This window comes from Adiantum capillus-veneris, chromosome 22 (assembly GCF_014529385.1).
Source record: "Adiantum capillus-veneris isolate H3 chromosome 22, ASM1452938v2, whole genome shotgun sequence".
In the NCBI taxonomy this organism is placed as follows: Eukaryota; Viridiplantae; Streptophyta; class Polypodiopsida; order Polypodiales; family Pteridaceae; genus Adiantum; species Adiantum capillus-veneris.
In genome coordinates, this window is record NC_140952.1 from 98,233,239 (window position 1) to 98,253,234 (window position 19,996).

General features: G+C 42.8%; 1 protein-coding gene across 2 annotated transcripts; it reads right to left on the minus strand.

The window, feature by feature from the left end:
• Positions 1–1,511: 1,511 nt before the first annotated feature.
• On the minus strand, positions 1,512–7,166 carry LOC147429877 (uncharacterized). Of its 2 annotated transcripts, XM_086496069.1 has the most exons (9): positions 4,732–7,166; positions 4,377–4,651; positions 4,054–4,270; positions 3,728–3,924; positions 3,429–3,655; positions 2,804–2,857; positions 2,525–2,602; positions 2,355–2,437; positions 1,512–2,286 (listed from the first exon to the last, which is right to left on the minus strand). In XM_086496069.1, exons 1-9 carry the CDS (start codon positions 6,352–6,354, stop codon positions 2,092–2,094), a joined length of 2,949 nt encoding a protein of 982 aa, XP_086352195.1. In that variant the 5' UTR covers positions 6,355–7,166; the 3' UTR covers positions 1,512–2,091. The 2 variants fall into 2 exon arrangements, 1 of the variants encoding a protein (XP_086352195.1); XR_015185908.1 differs by lacking the exon at positions 1,512–2,286 and having other exon boundaries at positions 2,295–2,602; positions 2,804–3,655; positions 4,780–7,161.
• Between the last annotated feature and the right edge of the window lie 12,830 nt (positions 7,167–19,996).

Here is a 19,996-nt window from a genome sequence, read left to right on the forward strand (position 1 = left end):
ATTTCATCTCTCTCTCTCTCTCTCTCTCTCTCTCTCTCTCTCTCTCTCTCTCTGTGTCTGTGTGTGTGTGTGTGTGTGTGTGTGTGTGTGTGTGTGTGTGCGCAGGCGGACGAGCATGCAATATATACATGTGGGGACGTGCGAGTGCACACACACACACAATTAATCCCTCTCCACCTTGGAAACGTCAGCTTTAAGGTGTGATCATTGCTTTCATTGGAAGTTCAAATCACCTAATACTACTTTAAATTTAAACCGACACATATATACCTAAGTCTACATGAAGTGATTTATGACACATTTTTAATGTATGAAACACCATGAAATACTTGAAAGTCTCCACACACACAAACACACACAGATCATAATAACAGCACCCACCATTTGAGAGCAAGATATGATCATGGACTTCCAAAATTGACCAAAAGAATGAAGGTCAGGAGAAGGGAGTACTGCCACGCACATCCTACAAGCCCTCAATATGATCCTCACAACACAAGTCCTCTTCCTTAACAATTTAAATGCAAGAGTTGCATCACAAGCTAGCTACGACTTCCTCCTCAGCTTGTTTGATGGATTGCTACCACTCATAAGCGGAAAGACCGCTCAGCTCTAGTGGGGATTGCCACAGCAAGTGCAAAAGGGCACCATCTACATTCAACGTTACCATTGGAGTCGAGATACTCTGGCAGTCCTGATGACCAGACTTTCAAAAGGGCACCATCTACATTCATCGTTACCATTGCACTCAAGATACTCTAACAATCCTCCCAAACAAGAGGATGACCAAACTTTCATCCTGTGATCCTGTCATAACCATCAATGAAAAGTGTGGTGAAGTTAAGAAGTAAGCCTGTAGTGCAAAAGCTCAGAAGGCTTGGGGTAGTTCAACAAGAGGCATTGCTCAAAGAGGTAAGGAATTTGCTACAGACAGGTTTCATTTACCCTCTGGAAGACTCAGAGTGGACCACTGCTCTCTCCAATGGTGGTCACACCAAAGACGGTAAGTGGAGGGTTTGTGTAGACAAGAGGTCAAGAGGAGGATGCTACGTTGATTAAAGATCAGGAGGATTCTATTGAGGATTTGAAGAAGGATGGAGAAAGCTAAAGGCTTTGCTCTGTTTTATAAGTCCCACATGTATAGAAGGGAAAGCACTGCACAAAAAGTTGAAGAATGGAAAGAGAATGGTTCGCAGGTCTAAGTGAGCAATTGGAAGTGTTACAATTTGACTACTCAAAAATACAGTCTGAAAACAGTATTTTGCTCAGTAGGATTCAAGCTTGTAAGGAGTTGGAGAGCAAGCTCAGGGACATGTGTGAGGAGGACCTGGACTTAGGTGGGTGGTAGATGATAGCCCAGGATGTAGAAGTACTGAAAGAAAAAGTGAGAAAGCAAGGGGAGCATGTGTGGATTGAGCTTAGGAAAAAGCTGTTTTCTTTGGTCAATATACCTTATCCTAACTTACAAAGGTAGCAATAGTACCCGCATAACAAAAAGAAAGCCAATGGGATTTCCAACTGGTCCACACGGTTTATCATAATCACAATCATGGAAGGATAGATACATGCAAGCGGCAGACCCAGAGGCGATAGCCACGCATAAACAAGATGCCAAAAAACCATAAAAGCATCACATGTCCTCATCTGGGTACGCTCCTTGTAAAGTCTGAAAGGTCCATTTGCTGCTCCTTACTCAAGTGCTTGATTGAAACCTAGCAACATTTTGAGCACATAAGGTTCTCCACACAATCAAGGTTTCAACTTTCAACAGCCCCTGTTGTCAAAAACCCAACACATACTTCCCAATATCCCCACAGATTTCATCAAAGTATCCCATCAAAGTGGAGGGCAGTCTCTACCCTGCTTTTTGGGAAAATCAACAGTGAGCTTCTGAACAATTTACAGGTTACCACTCAAAGTGCCAAACAGAGCACCATTACCATACATGATAATGAATTTGAACTCGTCATCTGCTTCAAGTAGCTCATTCAGAGCCTCTGTATGGAACTTCTTGTCGCGGAGGTGCCACCTTATTATAGAGCTTAAGACATTGCTGTGCAGAGGTGATGGCACCCAACATGGAGTGCCGATTCACGCAATTCTTGATGTTGGAAGCGGTGGAAATTCATCCCCAAGCATCTTTGCAACTTGGGCAACCTGATCACACGGCGGCATAATCAGAGATATCATGCTTGTCCCATTCCCACAGGCTACCTCCAAAGCCTTGATCAGCTTCTTCACCTTCCTTAATCGGTCTCCCCATTCTCTGCCATGACAACACTCGATCTGCAAAGCAGGAGATGATGAAGGCTAAAATAAAACGCTCTATGTCTCTTTGCCTGCCCTGAACGTACACCACACAAGCATCTGCTTGCTGTAGTGTAATCAAAGCACCATGTGTGGCCACCGCCACGTCGCAAAGTGCATGCCACAAACACTGCACGGAATGATCGCTTTTTCACATAACCATCTGCATTAAACCTCATGCAGCCAGCTCATAAGAAAGTGCCCTTTTGCCTTTTACCTGTAGAGCCTGATTTTAGCAAGCCATCCCCCCACCCCCGTGCCATCTCCCCACCCCAAAAAACATGACATTGGCTGCCTGTGAATAAAAGGAGGGGAAGGATTAAGTATGCACATTTGCAAAACTTAGATCAAAGAGTTCAAGTGAAGAATTAAAGTCCTGTGACAATCCTTCAGCATGGACTGTGCTCTTGAGGGAGCAACACACATGACAAATAGCATGACCACAGGACTCTTGAGCCAGCAGAAAGATCCAAGCACACTGCTACAAAAGCATTACCTGGCAAGGACCACTGAGCATCGACCTGGAAAGCTCCAACACTTTCAGTCCAGCCTTGATTTGTGAAAAGTTTCTTCTACCGTTACTGGAGATGTTTAAGAGACATGTTTTCTGACCATGCCTGCCCGCACGCTTTTGATTAGACCTGTCTCTATCTCAAAAACTAGGACCGCTTCAAATTGCACTGAATTTCTGATTTTCCTTTTTTTGTACAAATTGAACTCTTGGTAAGTTCGAGGCATGGCTCTACTTTGGCTCGATCAATGGAATGTGGGCACTCAGAAGTCTTTTTCACTGTTAAGCACAGCAGAACCCTTAGCCATCATCTTTTCTCCTTAGTTGCTAACACTCCATAGGAACCTATGACCACTGCCATCACCAATGCTTATGTTGTTTGTAAGTCGAAAAACGGCAACAGAACAATCTGTCTTCCACAAATTAAGCAACATCTGCAAATCACTTCAAAGTCTTTCTGACATTCCCAGGAAGCCAACTGTAGCTACAGCCCCTACTATATATCTAGATTATGAAATTGCCCACTGCCTCTTCGAGTTACCTTCGTTTTAAGGGTTTCAAGCAATCCCATCCCATCAAGCTGGCAGAAGCTTCTGCTCATCACACCAACCTCTGCGTTCTTCCGCATTCACTCTTGCATCATGGAGAACAATACGTTCTAGAGTGCTGTCTTCTCGAAGCCACCCTCCAACAACAGGGCCCGTAGAAACAAGCCTACCTTCATTGGATTTAGCTACGTGGAAGGGAGCACCAATAGATAGCAGACGAGATTCTACTACCTGTTTCACAATACTCGAACCAGGTACCTTGCTGTGCCGACCCCATCCAGTCAATATACTGAAAGTTACAAGAGCATCATGAGATAACCTTCAATTGAAATGAAAATTCTAAAACAAAATGCACCATTACCTCACAAGCTTAGGAAGCTGATAGCCTTCAAAAACTGTTGATCGCATGTCCAAAAGCCATGCATGCAACATGGCTTGAGCTGCTCCAACAGACATTGAGTGGAGGTCAAGACAATACTGTTGCTGTGACATCTGCCATGCCAAAACCCATATGTGGCGCCGTCTTGCCTCCACCACCACCCTTTGAGCACCCAGCCTCTGAACAAACCAAACCAAGAGAAGAGAAACATGAGACAAAGGACATCAACCCAAAAACCTGGAAGAAAAGATAAGCCAAAAAAAAACACACTTTGTCAAAAATTTGACTAATGACTATCATAATACTACCTGACCAAAATGCCACAAGATGTCTGCCAGGGCATTGTAGAATGCTTCTGCTGTGGGCTGATCCATGCACGCCACCTCATCAAACAGCAATCGGGCAATTTGCCAGAGTTGATTAGTCATTCCCATTAATAAGCCATATGCAACTCCATAGACTTTGCTATCAAATTTGCACAGTTCGTCAAGCAACGAAGCTGCTTCTGTGAAGGATGCACAACGACTGCACAGGAAAAAAAACTGAATACTTTGAAATTTATGAAAAAAAAGGCCAGACAATTCATTTGTTAAATGACAAGACAACATCCATAATATGTTAAAACGCTTACCCACAAGCATGAAGAATAGCTGAAAAGGTAACCACATTGGGCTTCACCCCTAGCTCCCACATCTTTTGAAACAATCCAACTGCTGTAAGGATGTCCTGATGAACTCCTTCAGACCTAAGCTTTGTAGAGCAACTTCTTTTGAAAAAAGTATCTCTCAAGCTCAGCCTAGAGAAGTTAAAATTGCCATCACTTGTTTCCGGAGTATGTCTGACCATCTGTAACGCAGAAGTAGCATGATGTTCAGCTTCTACACTGTAGACCCCATCTGAGTTTACCTGAAAGAGAAAAAGAACGAAGCTTGTGAGAAAATGATTTTAAGTCATTATCATTTAGAATTTGAGATCCCAACACTCACAATTTTCTTCCTACCATATGCATCTATTAATGAGTTGAAGGTCACTACATTTGGCCGAATGCCGTCGTCAATCATCTGATTGAGGAGATTTGTTGCATCCTTCACTAGTCCTCCTTTACATAAAGCATCTATCAACGAGGTATAAAGGACAACATCTGGTTTTATCCCAGCTTCATTGAACTCTTTGATCATCTGCAACGCCTCCTGACAAAGCCCAGCCTTTAAAAACGCATCAATCAAAGGCGAATAAGTCAATAGATTTGGCTCGACACCTTCTCCCTTCATTTTCTCAAGTAGCTTCAATGCATCTTGATGCTTTCCTTGCTTGCAAAATGCATCCAATAGAGCATTGTACGTAATAGCATCCTTTTTGTGTCCTGCCATTTCCATTTGAGTGCACACTGCAAGAGCATCAGTGAGCTTTCCCAGCTTGGCATAAAGGTCCACCAGTGAATTGTATGCAACCCTATCTGGATCAATATGCACCTTCCTCATTTCCTTATGAACGGCTACTGCCTCTGAGAAACAGCCAGCCTTTGCATAGCCATCAAGGAGGGTACTGTATGTTACCACATTTGGCATAACTGCATTGTTGCGCATGTTTGAAAGTAACTCAGCTGCCTCCTGCATCTTACCTGACTTACAAATAGCGTCCAGTAATGTATTATATGTTACAAGATCAGGAACAATTCCACTGCTCTGCATGTCTTTTAAGGCCTTTTTTGCTTCGTCCCACAAACTACCTCGGCTACATACAGCAAGTAAGCAATTAAAGGTGATTCTATCCGGTTCAATATTATACTTCTTCATCTCTTCAAGAACCTGTAATGCAGTATTGTAATTTGCCCCACCCTTACTGCAAGCATCCAGCATCGCATTATATGTTACAAGATTTGGTCTACACCCACATTTTTTCATGCCTTCAAAGACCTTAAATGCCATGTTGCACTGCCCACTTCGTCCATAGGCGCTTACAAGGGCCGAGTAAGCATGCACAGTTCGACCAAAACCAGCAGCAACAGCCTTGTCGAACGTTTGTTGTGCAAGCTCAACCTTGCCAAGACGCCCAAGGGTGCTAATGATGGTGCTCAGTAACTTACTCTTTTCACTCTGGAGGAAATCTTGTTTGATAGCCCATTCATAGGTGGCAAGGGCTTTGACACCTTCTTCGTTGTTGCCAAGCTCACGAAGGATGTAAGTGTAATCCTCTTTCGGATAAAGTTTGGAGGTCCATACATCAAGGATATCAGGTATGCTGGTAGGAGAAGAAGCGGAGAGGAGGGCGCATACAGCAGATTCTGCATTGGGACCATGCTTCCCAGGATGTACTCTGGGCCTGCCAAAATGTAGTTTTGATACCTGCCGTGTAGAACGTTGACCGCAAAACTCATTTGCGAGGACTGCAGAAGAACTTGTTTGGTGAAAAGGTAAAGACAGGGCACGCGCCTTGTTGCAACAGCTGCCCACCTTCACGTGCCTCCATCGCTCGGAAGATGTCTCCCACGTTGTAGATGAGAATGCATGGTGCACTGCCCGAAGAGAAGATGATACTGGCACGGCAAGGCTTGTGCAGGTGCTTGCAGGCGCACCTGCCTCTGCTGAGAGGAAAGGCTGGGTCGCCATAGCTTCTCCTAGGCATGCCTGTCTTACACACGGTCTGTCGTGCACTATATTTGGCTTGCTTGCTTTTCTTTCAGACGGAGAGGAGCGATAGTTTTTGACGGCCTTCTGCCCTTGAAATGGCTGCTAACCCTGCATAGGAAGGGTTGAAACGTGAAGAGCTCTACATTTGAAGGGATCAAATTGAAATTGCCCTTCAACTGGGAAGTGGGAAGGAAGAAAATTGCTATGATCCGTCAGTAGGTGGCTTAGAAGGGCCGGTCACCGAATTGCCCGTCAAAAATCGATTTCAAATTTTACAAGTTATTCAGACTAAGTTTGACTAAGTTTAGTGATGGACCATGGTTTTAACTTTGCAGTTTGATGATATTGTGAATTTAGTTTGAAGTTTGGTCAATGGTCAGATGAACGTGTGAACGCGTACATCATTGTGCATTGTGCAATACCCAATCCCTAAAAGGTAAAGTTCCGACTCCCGACTCCCCTTTCGTTATCTGCTGGAGTACTCAGTGCTCACGCTTGGTGAATCGTGCCGTCGTCCGAGGCTAGCAAGTCGCCGCTCGAGCACCCGAGCTGCTCTGCAGCCCGCCGTTGCTGTCCCATACTCCCTGTAGGCTGTTCGCCTGCGTCTCCGACCTGCTTGAGAGCTGCAGCCTGCGACACTGAGTCCTGCAGACCTGCGGGGGCAGTTCTCGACCTGCGTGAGCTCACACACTCAGCGCCTTGCGAGTGCATATCTCCACGCGTGGCTAGTCTCGAGTCGGCTCTCGACTCTCGACTTGCGCAGGTGCTCCTTCACGCTTTACAGAGAGCTGTGAGCCTTAAGCAGTGATTTTTTTTTTTCGACTTGTCTTTAAAGTTAGAACTTGGAAATGCGTAGAAGTTAGCAATGAGCATTGTGTCGATTTCAATTTCAAAAATGTAGATTGAGGACAAGGGGAAAGGGAGAAATTCCGCTCCATGGACCACAATAAAGAAAAATAGTGTAAAAACCTAAAAAATAAATTTAATTTTCAAAAATTTCCTCTTGTCAAATTCGAGGAAAGGAACTCTGAATGTTTCCAAAACCCGGAAAATAAACTTATTTTTCCACAACTTTCTCTTGGCAAAACCGAGGAAAGGAGTCGGGACTACTAGACACTAGACTATAGTTAGCTTGAAGAGAGGTGCGCATTGCTGCAGCCTTCAAGGATTGCCAAAATCATTTTTAATTCCTAACCGAAGAAAATAGGGGCAAACAATAAACTTCAAGCTATTTGGCTTTTTAGATCATAATTTGCTGGCAATTACTCTAAATCTTTCTTGTTATATTTTGTCGTCTTTTTCAAGGCAAGTTTCAACTCAAAAATTAAAACGTGTTTCCCTTGCTTAAAGTGTTTTTTATGCTTTAGTCTTAAACTGTTTTGTAAGCTTTAATTTTTTTTTCATACTCACAATATTCAATGATAGTGTGGTATTAACTCAATAAAGAATGTACATCAAGTCTCAAGCCGGGTGTGTGACGTCGTAGGTTTCTTTCAAAGACTTAAAGATTTCTTTCTTTTCAAGTTTTTTTGAAGTAGCAAAAGCGGTTATTCTGTGTGCAGACCGAAATGAAAGATACTCTAAAGAGTTTCTTCTTGTAAAGGTTTGCTTAAGCTTTTAGAAACAATTATCAACCGTAAACGTATATGTACATATTGGGACAATCCAAAACTGAAATAGATTTATGTAGAAGCTATTAGAATAGTTTTAATTTGCCACATGGTCATATGGTTTGAAAGGGTGTGTTATCTTGAGCTATCCATTCTCACCAAATGGTAATTTGTGACTCTTTTTACTATTGTTAATTTCTTTTCTATGCATTTACAGATTCTATAGTCTTAATTTTTCACATGGTCATATGGCTTGACCGGGTGTGTTATCTTGAGCTTTAGTTTCTTATGAAAACATAGATTATGTCTCTTCTTACAATAACAAGGGTAGCAAACACCTTGGGAACGTGTGTTACACATTCATAAGGTCTTTATTTCGCATATAATTACAAATATAGTCTCAATTTGTCACATGGTCATATGGCTTGATCGGGTGTGCCATCTTGAGCTATCGAATTAGCCTTTAGTTCTTTTTACTATTGTTAATTTCTCTTCTATGCATTTACAGATTCTATAGTCTCAATTTTTCACATGGTCATATGGCTTGACCGAGTGTGTTATCTTGAGCTTTAGTTTCTTATGAAAACATAGATTATGTCTCTTCTTACAATAACAAGGGTAGCAAACACCTTGGGAATGTGTGTTATACATTCATAAGGTCTTTATTTCGCATATAATTACAAATATAGTCTCAATTTGTCACATGGTCATATGGCTTGATCGGGTGTGCCATCTTGAGCTATCGAATTTAGCCTTTAGTTCTTCTACCATTCAAAGTGATTTATGGTATACCATTGTGTCACATTAGATCAAAGTAGAAGCATTAATGTGATTGTTTAAGGTACACTCGAAAACATCTATACATATGTAGGTTGACTTCTCTTCTCTCTTTCTTTATAGGATATCTATGTAGTCACTATGGTAGAAGGTAAGAAGAAGGCATTTCTTCAATCTCTAAGGTCAACTCTCTGCAAGACAATAAGTGACTTATCAGAGAAGCAAGTGCATAGTATTGTGCAGAACGAGACGCTCACAACAAAAATGCTTGAAAAAGCAATTGTAAGCGCAGTCTCCAAGAAAACCTTTGTTATAAGTAAAGACAAAGTTCACCAGTCTTCTTATAGCATCATTGGTAATATGGAAAAGTACGCATGTGATTTATATAAAGCTCTTCCTGAAGGCGTTCAGTTGATACAGCTCAAGGCTTGTGATTTGGCTTGGCGTGCTGAAAGAGAGAAGAGTAAGCGTGCCAAAGATATAGATACACAATATGTGCTATCTAAAAAGCTACGAAGGGAGCAAGTCAATCATGCCCAAGAGATGGAGTCAAAAATAGATTGCCATGGGCATCCGACTGGGAACCCTCTACAGAGATCTGCGAGGAACTCAGAGTGTACTATGACTCTTGGAATACCACATGATACCATCAACTATTTACAGAACTTGGGTGTCGGCTCCTTTGGTACATGCTTCCAAGTAAGAATTAATGGTATTTCATATCTTCCAAGTGAAAATACTTATGCAGCAAAGCAGTATCGAAGAATGCCAGGACAAAAATTGAAGTCCTTTAAGGACGTTCAGCTTTGATCTTCGACATAGGGGGATTGTGTGTAGCATTGCACATACGTGCTATGAGCCTTTGATAGCCATTTTTCCATACTTCAATGGAAGAAGCATTGGAAAAATGATGCACAGTCTATCTTTTGAGAAAGGTACCTTCAACAAAATTGTGAAAAAAAAGAGAAAGATGGTGCAGGTTCAAGTAAAGGTAAGGCAGCTAAGTTAAATCAAGGAGAACTAACTCGAGTCGTGGCTTTTGCGAACAGACTTCCAAATATTATAGTTGCTTTAATACACACAATGGCCTATATCCATAGTTTACTAACAGGTTTACTACCTGCAACCACATCGATGCTATGTTGCACCGATCGTGTCGGCGGTAATCCTGGTTGCGAATCATTAGGAAAATCATCATGAAATTCCTTTAATAAATTTTGTAACTCACTAACAACTTTTGCTTGTTTGGAAGTAGCCATTGGTGGAAGAGATGAGAGAGAAGCATGCGGCGTTGAGGAATGTTCAACAGATTCAATGTTAGAGAGAAAATGAGACAATGAGTGACACAATACAACCTGATCTATTTCATTATCAAAAACGAGTTGCATAAGCTCAATTGTACATATCAATGGTGAAGAAGGTGCATCCTTCTCTCCTAACAACAACACATGTGCGCAATGGGATTCAAACATCAAGCTGTTGTACTCATAGCTACACTTCAGTGATGGTCCTAGGCTATGTAACCATTCCCTACCAAGGACCACGTCCGCCCTCTCCATGTTCATATCCTGAGAATCCAAGGATGTGGAGTAGCCTATACTTCCAACGGAACAGCGGACTTGAGTATCCCAGATTTCGGTATCATGTCCATTCATCATTGCTACCTTGTAGCGGTGGGTACTCAGAGTTTGAGGCAATTTGAGTTTTTTCACCAATCCGTAATTGATAAAATTATGAGTAGCACCGTCATCTACCAAGATGTGTACCTTGTGCCCTTGCAGAGATCCGTGCATACGTACTAACTCATGTGGTCTGAAGGTCTGTTGCCGCACGGAAGTTGTGAGATAGCATTCATGCACCACCTCGGTGTGTGTTACTTCCACTATAGAGAATCGTGAGGAAGACTCAAGAGGCAGCAGTTGCACCGTGTGCACTACTTTCTCCTTGCCATGAGCAGCAGATTTCCCCTTGGGACAATCCTTTTTGCCATGACCGCTTCCTAAACATTGAAAACATAATTTCTCTTTCTTAGCTTTATCAAAGTCCTCAGGAGAGAGAGGACCTCTGGACCCCTTGGGTTTTTGAGATGCTTCTGAATTGGCTACTAAAATTTCCTTTTATTGTGCCCATACTATGTGCGTGCATTACCATGTGTATTAGCACGCACGTGATTATGATGTGATTTCTTTTCATATGTATCATCGTGAATATGTGCTTTCACTATAGCTTCTTCAAGTGTTTTAGGGTCTTGGGTCTTGACGTGCTTCTTAAGCTATGGTGTCAGACCACGTATAAACCCCCATACTTGCTAAAAGTTATCTAGGCCTTCCAACTTGAGGATAACATCGCGAAAGTGAGATACATATATTCAAGTAATGATGGGTATTGGTGCATGGAACACGTGTCCCAAGCCGTCCAATTCCAATCTGCCTCATTTCTAGGCAAAAATTCTTTGCGAAACATAGCTTCAAAAGCTGCCCAACTCTCTGGTATGATATTCTTCTCCTTGAGAGACATCCACCATTTGTAGGCCTTGCCTTCCAGAGTTAAACTTGTTTGCAATGCTCTGACTGCGTCCGGAGTACGCCGTAAGGCGTGAATTCCATCCCACTTGCTGAGAAAGATACTCACTACATCCTTATTGCGGTCTCGGTCTTCTCTCTTAAAAGTCGGTGGTTTGGTGTTTTTCAACAACTCATCCACCTCTTTTGCAGTGAGAGTGTGCAAAGCATCGGCAAATGGACCTTGTCCATGATCAGAAAGGCCTTGCCCCTGTGTAGCAACGTGCTCATGCATGTGCGTGTCAGCAGGACCCTTGGACTGTTGTTGCATTAACTGGATTACTAACGCGGATAATTTAGTGACGTTTTCATTTAAAGATTTAAAATTTCCTTCCATGACTGATATGCGTGTCTAAAGTGCATGAAATTCTTGAATATCGAGCAGTTCATAAGTGTCGTCACCTGTCGTAGCATCGCAGGCACTCTCCGTGAGAGCATCCGGCCACGAGCCATCATGGGCAGGATCAGACGTATTCTGCTCAAAATCAAGTCATATTGATATCTGAATCCATGGCAACACAGTGCAGTGCGAGGAATAGTAAGAAAAATACCTGATGTACCGCAATCGGTAAATACCAATAAAGAATCCCGTTGATATCGGTAATTAGCCTTGCTAATTTTGTTTGTACTCCAATTGCCACAAAGGATGTAATCTTGCTCCGAGTTCCAAGAAAACAATCCGATAGTGTAGGTGTGTTTACCTTGAGCACCCGTACTACACTGGTCTTTGTATTTTGGATAACTTGAAGACGACTTGAATGAATTTTTTGAAAAAAATTATATGCAGTATACGTAGCAGAACATGAACTTTCGCTTGGTATTTCCCGGACTTGCACTTGCTTGGCCCTGTCGGTATCCCGAGCTTTGCCCGAAGCTTCACAAGAAGGAAGGGAAGGTACCCTGCTGTGGGTACCGTCCCTTGTTTGTGAAAAATTTTAGGGTGCCCACTAAGTATGAAAAAAAAGCTCAACACAGGCGATGGCGGCCCGCAGGCAGCGCGAGGTGCAAGCTTTTGCTCACCTCGCCTTGGGTGGTGGTCGAAAGCGCCTGCCACAGGCACGAGAATTGCTCAGCACACCCACGTAATGCCATCAAGCCCGAGAGGGGGGGATTTGGTGCAGGTCCCGTTTTGGCCCGTCTCCTCGCAAGCGTTGTTGCCCATGTAGTCTTCTTCATTGTCCTCCTCACAAAAGATGAGTTCCACGGTGCTCTTCATCCCGACATGCAAAGCTTTGTGTGGCTCTCAAACACCACGCCTGTTCTTTCCCAAAAATAGGAACCTTGCTCTTGATACCAATGTTAGACAAGGGGAACTAGAACCTAGGAGTCCACCTCCCAACCACCCACTATATAGCATGGCTCCTAGCCCTTTGCCCTAGTTGGACTCCCTTTCCACACTGCTTAGCCCGGCCTTGCCCTTGTCTAGTCCAGCCTTGCCGTTGTCCTGACATATAGCTTGGTGTTGACCTTGGTGACGAAGACATGACAGGCGGGAGTGAAGTCAACACCGTGCGAATATGAGGCTTGGGGACTGCGCAACGCCACCTATCACTTGGTGCTAACCTTGGCAAATAGGCATCGGTACATCCACAGACTTACATTGTTTTGAGTCATGGGCCGAGCTTGTCGATCCAATGGGAAAAGGGTAAGAGTGATCATCGATGAGAGGCGCACTCTAATAGGAACATTGTAGATGGTGGAGGCAGTTTCACTAGGTGGGGACGAGCTCTTGGAAAGTCGAGCAACGGACCATTCAGTAATTACCATGACGATTACCACAGTAACTCCAAAGAGCTATAAATAGAACCCATTATGTTGTAATCGGGTTGGCAATTGTTGGTTGTACTTTTGGGTTGTTTTATCCTTTGACTTACTACTCTTAGTGTGTGATTGTAGTCCTGAAGCTGTTCCTAGGCTACATTATTCCACTTGTACTCTTACTCTGTAATTTCTAATACAGTAGTCAAGTACACTTCAGCCAGATATGCTTTGTATCCATTTCCTTTGAATCTAAATCTGAATCTAGTCATTCAGCTTGTCTAATTCTCAATAGATGTATTCCAGTTCATATAACTATTATAGCTCAGTTTCTATATTTCTTCCAGTTCTACTGATTGAACTAATGAATCACCAGTAGCTGTAAACTCAAACACTGGAATCAGCTATCTAAAGTGATCGTCTCCAATTCCATTTTGGTGATCACGATGGCTAGAGCTATTGCTCGTTGACCAGCAGACTCCTCTCCCAGTTTGAGTTTCAACTGCAGTGATGGCACCTAAACCCAGTCGTGGCCGAAAACCATCCTACCGTGTTGACCCTATTCCTGAGGAGTCAGAAAGAGACTCTGATCCCAAGGATGAACAAGTAACTGACACTGAGGCTTAGGAGGAGCATAGTCATGCTGATAAGGCACAGGACTCTCAGCATTCCAGTCAGTCCAGATAATGCAGAGCTGAAAGGGAAGAACGCAAGGCCAAGAGTTCTCGGACCAAATAGGGAGACAAAGGTGCCAAAGGTAGTAAAGGAAGTCATCATAGTTCCAGTAGAAAAGCTAGAGAGGAGACAACAATTGAGACGGAGGCAGAGATTAATTGGGATGCAGACATGGACTATTGTAAGAAGGCTAAAAAAAAGAGTCAGGATTCCAAGGTGAGAAAAGGAAGAAATGAGGTTGATAGACATGATTACACATCTTCATTGAAAATCTCTTTTCCCATGTGCAAAGGGGGAAAGAAGGAGGACCCGGATCTTCATATCCAAGCCTTTAAGCAGTATGCTGAGTTAAAAAATATTGATGAAGATGATTGGGGTCACTACTTTCTGCAAACATTAAAGGAGGCAGCAAGGAAATGGTACTACCATTACCCGGCTTGTCAACTCAGATCATATAATAAACTGCTTAAATCTTTCCGACTGGAATATTCAGACAACAGAGGAGATGAGGATATACTCTGTGAGCTGGATAAGATAAGGCAAGGAAAATTATTAGTCAGAAGCTATGTTGAGAAAATCAAGGAACTAACTAGACAACTGCAGGAACCACCATCCGAAAAGCGACTACGAGCATGGTTTTTGAATGGTTTCGCAGTAAGAAGCTTAGGGAACAGGAGGTGCCGGCACCAACCAAGAAATTCAATGATTTGGTGCAGCGGGCCCTGAAGCTCGAACAGCAAGCTAAGAAGGAAAAGAGTCATAAGAAGAGGAGGTCCAGTAGTAGCAGTACTTCTATTGAAGATTCTGAGTCTAGTAGAGCCTCTAGTAGCTCTGAAAGTAGTTCAGATGAAAGAACCAAAGACAAGACTAAGAAAGGATCTTGGTCTAGGAAGATTGAAGAGATGGTTCGGCAAATTGCTAAAATTAGCTAGACCAGACAGCCGGTAAGAAGAATGGAAACCTGTTGTTCAAAGTGTAAATCTAAAGACCATGTTTCAAACGAATGTCCACAGTGTACTTATTGCAAAGCTTATGGCCATTTATGGAACAACTGTGGTATTCGAATTCATCATTTTAAGAAGGGAAAAGATTTGTCAGTGGTAGCATTCACCATTTTAAGAAGGGAAAAGATTTGTCAGTGGTAGCATTCACCAATGTGAACCAGTAAGAGTAGAAACTACTAGTGTTTCTCAAAAGGAGAAACCAGGTGAAAGTGCTACTGGAGCATGGCGAGGTAGATACCAAGCGGGTACCAGCCAAGGCCGAGGTCGTGGTAATTTTCAAAATCGAAGCCTGAATTGCTATACATGTGGTAAGTATGGGCATTTCGCGGCTCACTATCCAGAAACACCTGAAGCTATGGATATCGAGACGAAGATTCCAGAACCGGTTCCTGTACGAGCAGTTACACGAAGCAAAGGGGTGGTGATTGAGGAAATTCTAGACAGACCAGCAAAACCAATCAATCCTGAAAGTAGAAAATGGGCTCAACAGAGAGAGGTATGGAAGGCCAAGGGTAAAGAAAAGGTGGTTGATGAATGGCAGGAGCAAAGAGAACTAGCGGCGGCAAAAATCACTGAGGATTTGGCCAAGAAACTACCAGAGCAACCAGAGAGTTCTGATGCGCGGGTCATTCATAAGATACCTACCCAATTGTCTGAGACAACATAACCAAATCAGTCAAAGACTGGGATGCCTGAGACCAGGTTGGCTGCAGTACAAGGGTTGATGGAAGAGTTGGGAACTACTAAAGGAGCTGGAAGCACTAAACCAAAGGAATGGTATTGTGAAGATAATACCAGTTCTTCAAGTTCTGACGACAACTCTGAGCATGAGAAAGAGGAAATTCATGTCAAGATTTGGGACAGAATTCAGAAACTCACTGTGGAGTTAGAGGACATTAGAAGAACTCTACCTGAAGCAGTGAAATTCATCAGGCAGCGAATGAAGGCTGAGGTGGAGGCCAGATTAGTCGACTTGATAGCTGTCAGAGATGATGAAGTGCCATTGATTCAGGTGGACTACAAAGTGAGGAAACAGTGGGAACCACTCTCAAGCGTTATACTAGATGGAGGAGCAGGGGTAAATCTTTTGGGGGTACATCTTCAGTAAAGGATGGGAATTACTAACCTGAAACCAGCATCTTTCAAAGTCCGAATGGTGGATCATCGAGTGGTGCAAGCAACTGGAATGGTAGAGAATATGCAAATACGAGTGGGCGACGCAAAGTTCAAAGCCAGTTTCCTAGTACTGGGTGTGCAAGGAGCTTATGGGATGCTACTGGGACGCCCATGGCTGTGAACAACACAGGCTATTCATGACTATGCTAATCAGACTTTGACAATACAGGGGCCAGTAGCAGAATCTAGATTCAGACGAATAACACCCGAAGTTGGAGAAAGGAACTGAGACCCAAGGAGCTCTGCCAGAAGTACAAGGTGAAGAAAATTGAGAAAATGTTGGCAGCTATGAATCTTTTTTCCATTAACAAAGATAGATCTCAATGCAGTCTTAATGAACAAAGATGAAGCTGAAAAATAAAAGAAACAATTTCTAGAACAGTTCACTGAACTGAATTCAGGAGAACGTCTAGTGAGATTAACTGGAAGACAAGAAGAACCGGTTGAGTTCAGCACACTAGTAGAACCAGCATGCTCTGGAGTAGCTACTGGAAATCAGAATGGTAATTCAGAGCTCACAGGATCGTCCTGGGATTATGTTGAGGAGTCAACCAAGAGAAAGGGTAGAGAGCCTAACTGGTTGCTTCCAGATGATCAGGAGATAGAGGAATGGAATTTAGGGTCTGAAGAAAACCCTAGAATGATAAAGGTAAATAAACATCTGAATCCTACGATGAAAGGGAAGGCACGACATATGTTCCAGCACTATAAAGATGTGTTCGCATGGGAGAATACTGATCTGAAAGGGGTGGATCCAGAGGTCTGTCAACACAGAATACCACTGAAAACCAATGCCACGCTAGTATGACTGCAGCGCTATCAAATGAATCCGAATTATGCTAAGAAGGTCAAAGAAACTCTTTGCTATGCTTTTAGCAAAGTGATTGGATTCTAAAGTCAATATCAACCTTTGTCAGATATTGTCGCATAATGTACTTCAGTAAACTGCCAAGTTGTTAGCGGGTCGCCGCAACGGACATCTGTAGCATAGCTTTCTGGCACTAACATAATTTCAATACTCAGGGAAAGTGACTCGGATGGGGCACGGAGACTCTATGAGATCGTCAATCTCATGAAGTGAACCTTAACAAGCAAACACAACAACTCTACAAGCAAACCAACACTCAATGATCAGGGAAATCTACCTATGTCCTTTCTCACAGCTCTAGGTCATCACGCCATTTTGGCACTCGAACGGACTCGAAATGCAACGAAACTTTAGGAGTAGGTTTAGGACACCTAGGGGCACTATCCTAGCAAATATGGACGCAATCCGACAAGGTACCAAAATCACGATCCATCATGAGAAAGGTCCTGAAAACTGCAACAGATCAGTCCAGAAGTGTCGACCTATGGTCTAAGAACACTCTCCTATGGTCAAAACGACAATAAACAATGATTTAAGCACTCAAATCTGCATTTACAGCTCACAGACACGTAGTCACGAACCTCAACAAAACTGACAATGCTTACACTTAAATTAAAGAACAAAGAGAGAGGAACACAATGCAACTTTTGGATTTGAAAACTGATTACCCATTCATTAGTTGCATCGATTACAAGGTTGGAGCAGCTCGTAGCTTGAGCGTACGTTTTTTGAGCTCCCTTCTTCTTCTAAAGATAAGCCTCCTTTCCCATTAAGGTTATTGACATTTATACCTAGGGCATTCTAAATGGCCAGTGGCCGGCTCACGCGGACCTTTACAAATAACGTGACAAAATTACAACTCAGGGATTGACTGTTACTCTGGAATTGGGATTTACACAGAGTATTACTACACTAGCTCGGAAAACTAATAGAGTACAAATGTAGTGTCCGACTTTGTGTCCGACCAGTTGGGTGTCCGTTTGATCTGTCATCAAACATTCCCCCCTTCCTAATTCGTGCGTCCCTTGACACGACCTTGTGCAGTCTTGTCATAGGGTTGTCTTCAGCTTTGTCTTCAAGGTTGGTCTTCATCTTGGGAAGCGCGTTGTCGTTGATGACGCTCTCCCCTTCCTTGAGTGATGCATAGATGTCATGTTGTTGATACGTGATTTGAGCTTTGATTATCAAGGCAACGTTCCTTCTTGTTGTGCATTCACCTCTTGGTTGCCAATCTTAGCCGCCGTAAAGATGGATGTTGAAGTGTTTGATCGTGTAGAACTGATCCTCTTTGTGGCGTGGACTTTATGATGGATATTCTTTCAAGGTCCACTGCAATTTGAGTTTTCTGCAATAGTCACCAATGTTGAAGCACTGTGTGAGCTACTTTTGATTGTTGTGTGGATAGCTCGCTTTTGCTGAATTTTTCATTGCTTGTTGTTGTGGGCCATTCTTTGACTTGCCATTGTTTGATGGAGCTTTGTTGTTGCCCTTGAAGATAAAAGATGCTCTTGATAAGCATATGGGAGACCTGCAGTGTTTGCTCCAAGTTGTTGTCGATTGATTTGGGTAGCCATTTCTTTATTGATGATGTAGAAGGAATATATACAAGAAGTCGATGATGAGGGTTTCTAGATTAGGGTCTTAAAACCTGGATGACCAAAGGGAAAAAACCCAGTGGGCAAAAAAGTACCTTTGGTATAGGTCCTTATTGAAGTTGAGCATTTGGAATTGAAATACCTGTCATGCAAGGTGAGTGCGTTGGAGAAACAAAGGAAGAAAGCCTAATGCAAGTGTCAATTATAGGACACTCTATATGCATATGAAAATTTGTCAAACCAAAGCATGCAACGTAAGAGATGGAGATGATGGGTGCTTCAAGGAACAAATGTAGCACATGTGACATCAAAGGACATCTCAATAGCTTCCATGTTTCCAAGAAGGGTTTTCGATGTAGAAGCTTCTCCACTCATACCTCACTGTGCTGAGTGTGTGAATGTCTTTTGGACTTCCTCCTTCACTTACCACTATACTACAATGACTTCGACTCTTATGCTCACCTATACCAACATGAGCGACACAGCGTAATTATGCTCAACTCTTTCAGCTTGAGCAGTACCTAGAATACCTAAGACGCTTAGACCACAAAGAATATTACATGAAGGTTTGGGACTAACGCCTCGCTCATTTAGTGGCTTAGCAGCCTGACTCTGACTTTTATTGTATGTATTTTTAATGGCGACTTGGACTTACCTGTTAAAGGCCAGAAACCCAATTCCATAAGTTCTGGAAATTTAGACCTTTTCCATTGTGTTGGTCTTTGGATGCCACCATTTTGTCGAGTAGGTTGGCATATTTTGGTTCCTCTTGAATTTCTTGTCGTATGTTCACGCTGCTTTGTGAAACAAGTCCTTCAGCTCTTGTAGGGACTGATGTAGCCTTTGCTTTACCTTGCATGAGAAGCGGTTGTTGAGATTTGTGGGTTCTTTGTGATTGCCTTTCCACAAGCGATTTTGGAACCCATCTTGTTTTTGGTCCTTGTGTGACCCTCTTTGGTATTTTATCTTCTTCTATAATTTGATGGACACTAGGCTTCGGTATCCAAACCTGATGATTTCCATGTAAAAGCCTTGCTTTTGTAATTGATGACAAGGTAAATTGCAACAGCCTTGGTTGTAATTGGCTTTTGGTTGTCATTGCTTGCTTTGGGGTAGAAGCTTGTGCTGCTTGACTTCTCTTCGTTGTTCCAGATTGAGCTACAGTTTTTGGTAACCATTTTGGAGTGTTACCTTCATAAAATATCCTTGTGCTTCAAGTAGCTTAATTGGAATCATCTCGCTGCTGCATCTGTTTGTGTTGGGTAGCTTCATTGAAGTTTGACTTTGGTACCCATACTTGTTGTGTTGCTTTCTTGGAAGGTCTTTTCTTCTGTCCTTTTTTGTTGTTCTTTCTCCTTCTTGAGTTGTTTTTATTCCATTGATAGCTTGGCTCGCTCATTGTAGAACTTCTTTCTTGAGGTGAGTACATCTAGGTTGTTACTTTAGGCTTTTTGGCCCAATCATTAATGTTTCCTTCGAAGTAGCCTTGAGCAGTGATTGACTCATTTGATGCTACCCACCCTATCACCTTTTGTTGTTGAGGCTGAACTTGTGCTTCATGTATCCAAACTGGGTCTTTGACTTTAATGTGCTCTTT